This window comes from Phyllobates terribilis, unplaced genomic scaffold (genome assembly GCF_046119375.1).
Source record: "Phyllobates terribilis strain yellow unplaced genomic scaffold, ASM4611937v1 Scaffold_7__3_contigs__length_470593459, whole genome shotgun sequence".
NCBI classification, from domain to species: domain Eukaryota; kingdom Metazoa; phylum Chordata; class Amphibia; order Anura; family Dendrobatidae; genus Phyllobates; species Phyllobates terribilis.
In genome coordinates, this window is record NW_027362767.1 from 72,354,935 (window position 1) to 72,367,960 (window position 13,026).

The window sequence follows — 13,026 nt, forward strand, 5'->3', positions numbered from 1 at the left end:
AGACGTGGAGGGGGCCGTAGGAGGACAACAACCTAGCAGCAAGACCGCTACCTCCGCCTTTGTGCAAGGAGGAACAGGAGGAGCACTGCCAGAGCCCTGCAAAATGACCTCCAGCAGGCCACAAATGTACATGTGTCTGCACAAAAGGTTAGAAACCAACTCCATGAGGGTGGTATGAGGGCCCGACGTCCACAGATGGGGGTTGTGCTCACAGCCCAACACCATGCAGGACGCTTGGCATTTGCCACAGAACAGCAGGATTGGCAAAGTCGCCACTGGCGCCTTGTGCTCTTCACAGATGAAAGCAGGTTCACACTGAGCACATGTGACAGAGTCTGGAGACACCGTGGAGAGCGATTTGCTGCTTGCAACATCCTTCAGCATGACCGGTTTGGCAGTGGGTCAGTAATGGTGTGGGGTGGCATTTCTTTGGAGGGCCGCACAGCCCTCCATGTGCTCGCCAGAGGTAGCCTGACTGCCATTAGGTACCGAGATGAGATCCTCAGACCCCTTGTGAGACCATATGCTGGTGCGGTTGGCCCTGGGTTCCTCCTAATGCAGGACAATGCCAGACCTCATGTGGCTGGAGTGTGTCAGCAGTTCCTGCAAGGTGAAGGCATTGAAGCTATGGACTGGCCCGCCCGTTCCCCAGACCTGAATCCGATTGAGCACATCTGGGACATCATGTCTCGCTCCATCCACCAACGTCACGTTGCACCACAGACTGTCCAGGAGTTGGCGGATGCGTTAGTCCAGGTCTGGGAGGAGATCCCACAGGAGACCATCCGCAACCTCATCAGGAGCATGCCCAGGCATTGTAGGGAGGTCATACAGGCACGTGGAGGCCACACACAATACTGAGCCTCATTCTGACTTGTTTTAAGGACATTACATCAAAGTTGGATCAGCCTGTAGTGTGTTTTTCCACTCTAATTTTGGGGGTGACTCCAAATCCAGGCCTCCATTGGTTAATAGATTTGATTTCCATTGATTATTTTTCTGTGATTTTGTTGTCAGCACATTCAACTTTGTACAGAACAAAGTATTCAATGAGAATATTTCATTCATTCAGATCTAGAATGTGTTATTTGAGTGTTCCCGTTATTTTTTTAAGCAGTGTAAATGTAAACAATATAAAGAAAATACATTTTGGCCAACACTAGATGTTTAAAGGGGTTGGCCGGGACGCAATATTGATGACTTATCCTTGGGAAAAATAATTAAAAATCATTAATGTCTGATTGGGGGTCATCAATACAAGATTCATGGAAGTCCAACATCCTTCGACCTCATCATCCCCAGATCCAATGCAGGGTCTCCACTTCTGCTCTCATGTCTGTTATTGATGTTATGTTATCCGCTCTGCAGCCAATAATTGAGCTCAGCGGCTCTGACCGAGTCGATGACACAACCTGCTGAGATCACTGACTAGCTGCAGCGCTGTTGATGTGACGTCAGTGCTGCAGACAATAACAGACACTGAGAGCAGTAGCGGAGACTCAAAGCTGGACCTGGGGAGAGGGAGTACAGAAAATGCTTTTGTTTTTTTCAAACAAGAAGAAGAGGGGTTTTCCAAAACCTGAAACAGTCTAACTTCAATAAGTGAATACGCACATGATCTGTGTAGGAATAGGAAAGTAAACTGTAGCTCAATGCCTTGGGAAGCAGCTTATCTCATGGCACGAAAAAAAAAAAGAAGGATTGGCCATTTTATCCAACCCGTCCTCCCATCATCTGCCATCAGGACAATCGGGAGGCCCCATTAGGTTTAACCCTGGTTGCACAGACATCAGCTGATTCTGATGATTTACATCTAGTGTGTTCTCAAATCTTTACCAGCGAGGATTTACTACTCGTCAATGACAATGTATCACATATTATATTCCATTAATGCTGACTTTTCAGCACAATTTGATACAAATTCATCTTTGCCTTTTACCTATGAGCTCACATTACTTTGGTCCAAATGTATGAAAAGTGCTGATCAATTTTCTATTATAAGAAAAGGATAAAGACTTGACTCTAAGAAGTATTGTGGGAAACAACCAAGAGCAGAGGTGAGGAGGACAGGGGTGTAGAGGAATCTCTGCATGGTCAGGTCTCGAAGGATCTAACCTTTGAACTTCCATCTTTCTTTGAAGAGACTCTTCCGCTCGGCCCTGCGAGCTTCTCTCCACTTTTCTTACACTGAGGTTTGGCAGGGACCCCAGATGAAGGCTTCGTACTCTTCATCTCGTGGCTTGCTGGAGCTTTGATGTCCCGACATCTACTGTCTTTTATGTTTTTGGTGTTTCCGGTGTTTTTCCTTCCGGCAGGCTGTTTACAGCTCTCATCTGCCTTCTTTTTTCTTGAGTCTTCTTTCGCCATTTCATCCTGGAAAAAATATAATCACATACTAAATACCAGGTAAATGATTCATATACAGATATAAAGTCTCTGGACAGGTGGGGTCTTCAGAAAAGATAGTGATTATGGTTCCTAGGGAAGTATACTGATCAGTAATGGGGCTAAAAAAAAATTTCCACTCCTCCTTCACCGATTGGTCAAAATACTGCTCGGAAGTGCGCAATCCCACATCAGCTATGTACATAGAGCGGTGTATGGGCTCAATAGTAAGTCTATGGTCCGTACATCCCCCATCACAGGGAGGTGTACAGACTCAATAGTAAGTCTATGGTCCGTACATCCCCCATCACAGGGAGGTGTACGGGCTCAATAGTAAGTCTATGGTCTGTACATCCCCCATCACAGGGAGGTGTACAGACTCAATAGTAAGTCTATGGTCCATACGTCCCCCATCACAGGGCAGTGTACAGACTCAATAGTAAGTCTATGGTCTGTACATCCCCCATCACAGGGAGGTGTACAGACTCAATAGTAAGTCTATGGGTCTGTACATCCCCCATCACAGGGAGGTGTACGGGCTCAATAGTAAGTCTATGGTCTGTACATCCCCCATCACAGGGAAGTGTACAGACTCAATAGTAAGTCTATGGTCCGTACATCCCCCCATCACAGGGAGGTGTACGGGCTCAATAGTAAGTCTATGGTGCGTACATCCCCCATCACAGGGAAGTGTACAGACTCAATAGTAAGTCTATGGTCTGTACATCCCCCATCACAGGGCAGTGTATGGGCTCAATAGTAAGTCTATGGTCTGTACATGCCCCATCACAGGGAAGTGTACAGACTCAATAGTAAGTCTATGGTGCGTACATCCCCCATCACAGGGAAGTGTACAGACTCAATAGTAAGTCTATGGTCCTTACATCCCCCATCACAGGGCGGTGTACGGGCTCAGTGGTAAGTCTATGGTCCATAAGTCCCCCATCAGACAGCGGTGTATGGGCTCAATAGTAAGACTATGATCCATACAGTCACTATCAGTAAAAGGGACATGGACTTCTTAATGACATTGTTAGGCCGATACCAGATTTAGATTCTTCCCAGATCTCCGTGTCCTAGCGCGACCATCACTGTACGATCATTCATCCCCTGCACATAACTAGTTGACTAAAGCAATTCGATGATGAAAGATACTTATCTTTTGTCAGGAATCTCTGCAAATCTAGTGGCTTACAGAAAAGAAGGGAATGGTCTTCAACCAAAATAGACTAATTGTGATTTCCCAACCAATAAACATGTCTCGGATATGCCGGCGTATGACTGACCTGAACTTCAGAAGTGATTTCAGTAATCATTGAATCCACAAGCTTCTGAAGTCGAATTTTCTCTGCTACATCACTGGGGAGAAAAAAAAGGAATAAGGGTATGTGCACACGACGCAGAAATGAAGCAGAAAATTTCTGCATCTCCCTGGCAGAAAAAACGCATGCAGATTGTGCATGCGTTTTTCCTGCAGAATACATGCGAATCCACATGCAGATTCACATGCGTTTCCGCATGCAGATTGACAAGCGCTTTCCAGGCGATTTTAGCATCACCTGGAAAGTGCTTGACAACTAGGTCACACTATATAAATCCATGCAAACAGCATGGATTTATATAGTGTGACCCGAGAGAGTGTATATACTTACCTCCGATGGCCCGCGCTGTCCTGCTTTACAAAGTTCCCGGCTGCCGGCAACTTTGAATTGAAAGACCTGCCGACGTCAGCGTCACGTGACCCGTCACATGACTGACGTCAGCGCAGGTCCTACAACTCACTGCAAGTGCCGGGAACCAAGCGGGAGCGCTGCGCGGGCCGACAGATGGTAAGAATACATTTATTTTTTATTTTATTTTTTTTACAGCTTTTTTTAATGGTACCTGGGTGTGGAGGAGAGTCTCCTGTCCTCCACACTCGGGTACCATCCGCATATTAGAACGCGCCAATAGCGCAAGTACAGATGCTGTCTTGCGGAATTGGCGCGTTCTAATGCAAGTCAATGGCGGCGAAATCGCCGCGTTTCCGCAAAATTAATTGACATGCTGCGGATTTTTGACCGCAGCGTTCACGCTGCGGAAAAATCCGCATCATGGGCACAGCACATGCGGATTTCCATTGGGTAACATTGCTGCCCTTCTACCATGCGTTTTTCATGCGGAAACGCATGAAATACGCATCGTGTGAACTCAGCCTCAATAAAATGAAAAAAATCCAAACTGTATAAGGCTATGTGCCCACGTTGCGGACCTGAAGCATATTTTTTACGCATCTCCCTGGCGGGAAAATCGCATGCGGATATTACATGCGGTTTTCCCGCCAGGTAGAAGCGTTTGTGAGGCGTCTTTGCATGCATTTCCGCATGCGGGTTATCAAGCACTTCTCCAAGTGATTTAAGCATCACTTGGAAAAGTGCTTTGACAACTTGTTCACACTATATAAATTGTTCACACTATATAAATCCATGCAACCGGCATGGATTTATATAGTGTGACCAAGTAATAGTTAAAAAAAAGAATCAGAATGGTAAAAAATAAAAAAATAAAAGTTTATACTCACCTTCCGATGCATTCTCTGCCCCGTCCGGAGTCTTGAGCGGCTCACGCTGTTGTGTGCAGGACCTGCGGTGACATCATTGAGTCATGTGATGGGTCACATGACTCAATGACGTGGCAGGTCCTTCAGACAACAGCGCGACGGAGGGAAAACATCAGAAGATAAGTATAAACTTTATTTTTTTTTTTTTTTTACAGGTTCTTTGGTACCCAAGTCTGGAGGAGAGTCTCCTCTCCTCCAGACCTGGGTACCATCCGCACATTGATTCCGCTGCGCTTCCGCAAAATTAATGAACATGCTGCGGATTTTTGACCGCAGCATATACGCTGCGGAAAAATCCGCAGCATGGGCATTGACATTGCGGAATGCCATTGGGGACCATGGGGTGCGGATACACATGCGTTTTACAAGCGTTTACGCTGCGGAAATTCCGCAGCATATACGCTTGAAAAACGCTACGTGGGCACACAGCCTCAAAGTAAGAAAGTAAATGTTACTCATTCACATACACTTTGGATGTGGAAAATAAAAAGGAGGTGTCAGTACAGCAAACCACTGATTCGGTCAATTGAGGCAAGGCACGATATTAGTACTGCCGAAAGACAGAATCAGCACAGATACAATCGGGATGTTACCTGTCTGTGGCCAAAGTGCTGATCAGGGTGTATCTGCGTGCCCAATCATTGGCACGGGCAACCGCCTCTAAATTGTCTTCAAGCACTTTCCTTTTATTCTGCACTTCTCTTAGGATGCACTCAGCGTCCTCACACATCGATTTGGGGGGATTTATGGCTTTTCTCCAGATGACGGGTGATTTAGATAGTGATGTTGAAAATGTAGGCTTCTCCCTGAGCTACAGGAAAAAAATTGTTATTCTAGAGGTGGATTATTACTATGATTTTCCAAAAATGAGTCTACAGACAGCCATACGTATGAGATTTAACTTGGCCAAAATTGCTAATTTTGCCAGGACCCAACACTCCACCCCCCACCATCCCCCCAAAGTTAGAATTCAGGGAAAATAAGTATTGGGTGGTTGGATCTCAATTGGTAGATCCTCTTGTTCTAAGTAGGAAAAGGAGGGTAAAAGATGGCAGACTTTTCTTCTTCCCGACTTCCAGGCTTTTTATCTTCCAGAGAACACAGGGAAAGCTCAGCCGAGCAGAGCGCTCTTGTGTATGGGCCAGGATGGAAGTCAGGAGAGATCGCTGTAGGTCGAACACTCCTGTACAGCCAAAAACCTTAGTTACCCCTATGAAATATACAGCACAAAAAAGGAGCACACACCTGCAGATCACGGTCTTGAGTTTTCCACTGCTTAGCATCCTTAAAGAAAAAGGGGACAGATGAAACACTTTGTAAAATTGTTTCATCATTGCAAATTTTTGGAACCGATGTCGATAAAGCAATTAGCTTTGAATGCAATGGATTACTTATCCCGTACTGGACCCCGTTACTACCTGTATTATTCTCCAGAGCTGCATTCACACTGCTGTCAATAGTCAACAAATTTGTTATCAGATATATCCCTAAGGCTATGTTCACACGTTGTGTTTTTGCCATGTTTTTTTCACCCATGCGTTTATGCAGCAGAAAAAAAAAGCTGCGTTCTACAGTATCAGTAAAGTGAATGAGATTTCTGAAATCTCATGCGGCTTATTTTCTTTCTAGCAGATCTGAAGTAGCTTCACATTTGCAGAATGTCAGTTCTTTCAATTTACTATTTATCAAAATTTTCAACACTTATTGAGATATTATCACTTATGTTTACAACTGGAAGCTTTGGAGACCGACCACCGCTGCCAGACAGGAGAACATTACAAGCGCTTTAATATTACACTTGTGAGCCCTGTTTTGAAGTCGGCCAGGATCAATGAAGGGCGCCGTTACCTCCTAATCGAAGCCAACTTTAGAGCAGTAGTTAAAAATTAGACAGCAGCGGTGGTCGGTCTCCTAGGCAATGAGCTGTAAACAAAACAAAAGAGTGTTAATATCTCAGGAACGGCTTAAAATATTAACAAGGAGCAAATTGCAAAAGTGTTTGTTTCTACATGCATGATCCAACAATATCCATCTGTTGTGTGATAATCTGTTGCTTCGTTGTACAGAAATTTGCTCTTTTATCCATGTGCTAATTAGACTGCAAGTGGACAGGTAGGTGTATGGTAAATCTGCAGTCCATGGCTCCTCTTCACTTCTACCCGCCCGGCGCTGCACTCATCTATTGGACTGACAGTGGAGAAAGTCTCTGCTGCAAGATGTCACTTTTGCTTCTGCATGAAATACTGTACACGCGCTGCACTTCTTCTGGCCGGCACATGCGCAGTACTCTACTGTATGAAGCACGAATCCTTGGTCTTGTACTGCACTTGAGCCAGCTGAAAGAAGAGCGGAGGATGTGCGAGATATTGGCAAGGAGCAGAGGCGAGACAGTGTTGCAGAGCGGGAAAAAGGAGCCATGGACTGTAGCAAAGGATCGAGACAAAATGGGTATTGTTCTAGTTGCTGCACAATGACCTCTGGCTGCCAACCAAAAATGTTGACCTGGACTCATCTATGGTTTCATACTTTTAAGGGAATCTGTCAGCAGGTTTTTGCTAATCTGAAAGCAGCATGACGTAGGGTCAGAGACCCGGATTCCAGAGATGTGTCACTTACTGGCCTACATGGTGCAATTTTGATAGAATCTCTTTTCTCAGCTGTAGATGTAGCAGTGCTATGAATGCTAAGCTGTGTATAATCCCGCCCACACCCCTGATTGGCAGCTTCCTGTGTACACTCTCAGCAAGCTGCCAATCAGTGGTGGGGGGCGGAGTTACACAGATTAGCCTGACTGGTCTGCATGTGACACCTAGTCCTGCAGTGACAATCTCCTGCTGATAAATCACTGATTGTATTGAAACTACAGCACACAGCCTAATAAGTGACATCGCTGGAATCAGGATCTCTTAGCCCTATATTATGCTGCTCTCAGATTAAGTAACAAAAAGCTGCTAACAGATTCCCTTTACTGCCAAATCCACCTTATACAGACTGACTGATTATCAGTACAAATATATTTGCTGGGCTGTTTAGGTAGATTAGTTCTATATGTAAAATGGGGTTCATATGTGTATGAAAGTCGCAAAATCAAGCTGGGACTACACGTGACTTTGGCCGTGATATCTGCCGTATGAACAAAATTTGCTAGGTGTCACTTTTTACAGAGCAATACAAGTGAACATTCACATTGTGACCTTGGGGGTACTGCGAAAGCGATAAGCTTATGGCAGTACTCTCAAGACTCTATTCACTTGTATTGCGCTGCTATCTAACAGCGACACCCAGTAAAGTCTGGTCGTGCGACATTTGCTTGTTAATTCAAAAGCTAATCAACTTTCTAAATAGTCCGGATTAAATAAATTCTACCATTTTGCTGCTGCAGGGTGCCCATAAATGGTTTATCTAGCTGTGTGCTTTTGCAACAATGTTACAAATCTCTCAGAGTTCCTGCTCCTGGTTATGACCACTCTCTCTGCTCTCACCCTCCCTTCTTTCAGTGTTAAAAACAGCAGCAGGGAGGGATTGTACACAGATCTTCGTACTGTGGACAGGAAAGAAAGCATATACAGTCTCATGGAAGGTGAGAAAACAGGATACAGAAAAGGACGAAAGCACGGGAAGAGGAAATAAGTAGAAAATAGGAGCTGTCCTGACACGAGCAAGACAGCAGCGACTAGGACACACACACACACACTTCATATCCAACCTATATTACTGGGATGGACACTCCCACAAGAGAAAAAAATCTGAAACTTTAATCAGGGTGCAAACTGCATATCAGAGGGTGTGAAAATGAATGAAAGAATGAAGTTTGCAGGAACTGTATGACCAGCATATGATTTTGCAGGCACTAACACTAGATTAGGAGATTCATAAACCCTGAGGACTGCTTCTATCTGTAAAGAAGTTGTCTTTCTGAAACAACCCCATACACGTTCAATCTCAAAATTTCCACATAATTAGAATTCACAGCATGTAAATATTAAAGGGCTATTCCCGTCTTATAAAGTGATGGCATATCGCTAGGCTACGTCATGATTATTTGACCTCTGTAATTCAACCAAAACAGAGACTGAAGGACACTTAGTTACAACCCTCTTTTAGTTTTCCCTCTGCAAAGCGGCACACCAGCAGTTCCCAATGTATGGAGCTACACAGAGTTCATGAGAAGTGGGTGGGCTACCTGGACAACCAGGTGGCTAAGAACAATGCTGTGCGGGGACAACTTAAATGAGAATGCAGGGATGTGTTTATTCTTCAGTGCTTCATTCCCTATGGGGGATTCGGACAGCCCGATCACTGTGTTGCAATCTAACCATAGAACGTCAGTTCATGATATGACAAAACCGCTTAAAAAAAAAATAGGTATGTGACAAAACCAAGTAAGCACCCAAGACTCACGTTCATCATACTTTGCATCTCCTGTTTTAAAGCGCCCAAATCCTGCAATACGTCATTGGCCTTCTGCACAGCAGTACTCGCTGTGAGAGCGGACATCCGAGCGGTGCAGGCGTGCTTATTCTGGAGGTAGCTGGAATAAAGCAAACACAAAGAGATATTGTGACTAGAGATGTGCAAACCCATTTGAAGACCCAATGGTCCATGATCGCCCTGCGAACCCTCTCCTACCTGTAGGAATTCCCGGCACCTTTTAGAAGGCCCAGAGCAACAACAGGCATGAATCAAGCCCCAAGCATGACAATGGGCCAGGTCTACCGAGCAGGTTACAATTAAAAAGTGTGCAGGACCCTGGTGCAGGAATCACATCGGTGGTCAGTGGATGCACGACACGAGCGATACAAATTGCCTCCATCCTGCAGGAATCCCCAGCACCTTTACAGATTTTTTTTTTTTAGGTCATGCTTGACATGTACCGACAAGCTTGGGGAGGGAGCAGCTGCTCCCTTCTCTCATTAGCGCGCTCAAGATGAATCAATAACACTACCGGTTGTCATGGGTGCTGCACTGACAGATGTAGCGGCGCAGACTTCTTCAGACCCTTTTTTTTCTTAATGAGATACATGTAGTTAATTGAGATTTATAAGAGGCAGCTGGAGGAGCGACCAGCTCAGAAATCAGGGATGACACCATGCTGCGGAATGATAATTTACTCCTGATATGTATTCATGTTCTCTAGAGAAATCTGTATGTTCACTGAGGATCCCAACAACGTGCAATTAGGTGGGTGTCACTATTTACAAGAAATAATTATTGGATGGGTTTACATGTGTCGTGTGCATGGTAATCCACAGATGGACAATGTTTCAACACTGTTCATAGTTCGTGAAAAAAAAATAGATAAAATTTCCCTGTAATAAGGGACCATTTTACCTTTAATTTTGAAATATCATAAGGGTCCCATAAATGTGCCCATCATGGTTAAAAGGGACCTATCTCTGTGGAGACACACTAAATAAGAGAGGTTTCTATTCTAGCTGGATGCCCTAGGTTAAAGGGGTTTCCCTTTCCATAGAATAGGGGATAAGTTCCTGATCACTGGGGTCTGATGGCTCGGACCTCAAGCGACCCAAGAGCAGAGCCCAGTCTTAGATGGAGCAGAGGTTCGCATGCTTGATCTCCGCTTCTGTCATTATCTAACGGACTATGGGAGGAAGCAGATTACTGCGCTCAACTACTTCCGGCACTCCCATTGACAATGAATGGAGCATAAGTCGAGCATGTGAACTTCTGATCCATTCACCACAGGGTTCTGTAAAGCTCAGTTCACAGAACGCCGGGGATCGCAGCCGTCGGACCTTCAGTGAAGAGCAAGTTATCCCCTATTCTATGGGAATGAGATAACTTGCGACTTGAGAAATTAAAAGAGGTGGAGATGCCATTATCAGCTGAGAACTAGAAGATAATTATGGGGAAATAATTTACAACAAGTGATGATGTGATAATGTTGTGCTCCTTGGATTACCTGTCACTGTAGGGCTGACTCTCAGAGGTGCTCAGGTTTAAGGGAGTGTGGGTTTTATATGAAGATCTGGATACTGGCGCACTGTCACGTCCAAGGATCTCATGTAAAAAATGCACTTTACCTAAAAAAAAAAATATATATATAGCAAGACCTTACAGTGAGATATTAGATAACATTCTTATGCCTACAAGGTAAAGTGATGGCATAACACTAGGACACACAATTTGTGTGGTGGGATTCTGACCCCTTTATAATTTTTTCCTGCCCAGTGGCCCCCAGCTATATAACGGTTGTAGCGCCGGCGTCCCTGCCCTCTGCTAGGCAGAGACGCTGTTCCCCTCACCCCTCTGCTCCGAGCCCGGCGTCCTCCTCCTGCTCTGCTGGCAGCGCGCGCTCCTTCCCGGCCACTGTGCTTAGGGCGCGCGCGCGCGCGCTCCCTCCCTCTTAAAGGGGCCGCGCGCGCCGTCCTAAGGAGTCCCCGGCCAATGGCCGGAGGACTTCACCATATATAAGGCACCTCCTCCAAAATGGAGGTGCCCGAGCAATGTTGTTGCACTGTTCACTACTCTGCTTCAGCCCTCAGGTCCCGTTGCCAGTTACCTGCCAGTTACCTGCCAGAATCCTGCCAGTTTGCTGTCTGTTTCCTGCCTGACATTCCTCCTACCTGCTTGCTAGCCAGAGGTCCGACGGTCTGCCTTCCTACTCCTGTCAGTCTGTCTATGGACCAGCTTGCCCGCTCACCTGGGAGCGCACATCTGCTACCTGCCTGCTAGCCTACCTGGAGGCTCCGCCGTCACGTGCTGTGACCACCTGCCATTCCAGAGACTCCTGCCCGCTCACCTGGGAGCGCACATCTGCTACCTGCCTGCTAGCCTACCTGGAGGCTCCGCCGTCACATGCTGTGACCACCCGTTTATCCAGAGACTCTCGCTTGCTCACCTGGGAGCACACATCTACCATCTGCCTGCTAGCCTACCTGGAGGCTCAGCCATCACAGGTCGTACCTACCCTTTACCCAGAGACTGCCCCGGTCACTTGCCGTGACCTCCTGCCCGTTCATCCAGAGACTACCCAGGTCACCTGCTGTGACTGCCTGCCCGTCTTCCCTGGTCACCACCAGCTCCCTTACAAGGACCGCCCCCTTGTATAGTAGCTCAGAGGTTCCGCCTCCCAGACCCGTTACAGTTTGCTCGGGCCATGGAACCCGGTGGCACCCAAGCTCCCTCACTCTCGGACCTGTGTCATGAACTGTCCCGTCAGAGGTCCCAACAGGAGTCCATCCTGGGTCACCTGCGGAATGTCAATTCTCGCCTGGACACTCTGCCTGCTCCACCAGCAACCACCGCCAGTGCCATGACTCGCAATCCGGCAGCTCCGCTGCCCACCAATACTATGGTATCCTACCCCGGACCCCGGCTTTCTGCACCTCCTCGCTTCGGAGGCGACTCCGCTCAGGCTCGGGGCTTTATAAATCAGTGCACCCTGCACTTTGAACTCCAGTCCCACCAGTTTAACTCCGACCGGGCCAAAATTGCCTTCATCATGTCCCATCTCACCGGGGAGGCCCTGGCCTGGCTAAATCCTCTATGGGAGAGAGGAGACCCCCTGGTGTCCGACTTGCCTGCCTTTCTCACGGCTTTCCGGAAAGTCTTCGACGAACCCGGACGGAAGACCTCATCCGCATCATCTCTGCTACGCCTCCGTCAGGGAAGTCTCAACGTGGGCCAATATGCCATACGGTTCCGTACCCTTGCCTCGGAGCTGGCCTGGGATAACGATGCTCTGGTATCTGTCTTCTGGGAGGGTCTGTCCGGCCGTATTAAAGATGAACTCGCCGGTCGAGACATTCCTACCACTCTCGATGACCTAATAACTCTTTCCACCCGGATTGACCTACGGTTCCAGGAGCGTGCCAAAGAAGTCACCCGTGAGAGGAGGTTTCCACGTCTAGCTCCTACTTTTCAGAAATCCGTCTCTCCCCAGGTACACTCTCCTGAGCCTATGCAGGTCGACCAGACCAAGATGGTCAAAACCCGTCAGGACTTACGCCGTGCCGAGGGGAGCTGCTTCTACTGTGGCAGTAAGGAGCACCGGATCCGTACCTGCCCAGAGAGGTCGG

General features: G+C 46.9%; 1 protein-coding gene across 4 annotated transcripts in view; it reads right to left on the reverse strand.

Annotated features, from left to right (window-relative positions):
* KIAA0586 (KIAA0586 ortholog) overlaps window positions 1-13,026 on the reverse strand; it is a 219,446-nt gene that overhangs the window by 181,867 nt on the left and 24,553 nt on the right. For 3 of the 4 annotated variants that reach the window (XM_073638760.1, XM_073638757.1, XM_073638761.1), the window contains exons 9-14: window positions 10,908-11,028; window positions 9,386-9,515; window positions 6,230-6,268; window positions 5,578-5,795; window positions 3,672-3,744; window positions 2,116-2,373 (exon numbers count right to left, since the gene is read on the reverse strand). In XM_073638760.1, the coding sequence (XP_073494861.1) occupies window positions 2,116-2,373; window positions 3,672-3,744; window positions 5,578-5,795; window positions 6,230-6,268; window positions 9,386-9,515; window positions 10,908-11,028 (839 nt within the window). The remainder of the gene's footprint in view (window positions 1-2,115; window positions 2,374-3,671; window positions 3,745-5,577; window positions 5,796-6,229; window positions 6,269-9,385; window positions 9,516-10,907; window positions 11,029-13,026) is intronic. The other variant, XM_073638758.1, reaches the window with a different exon arrangement.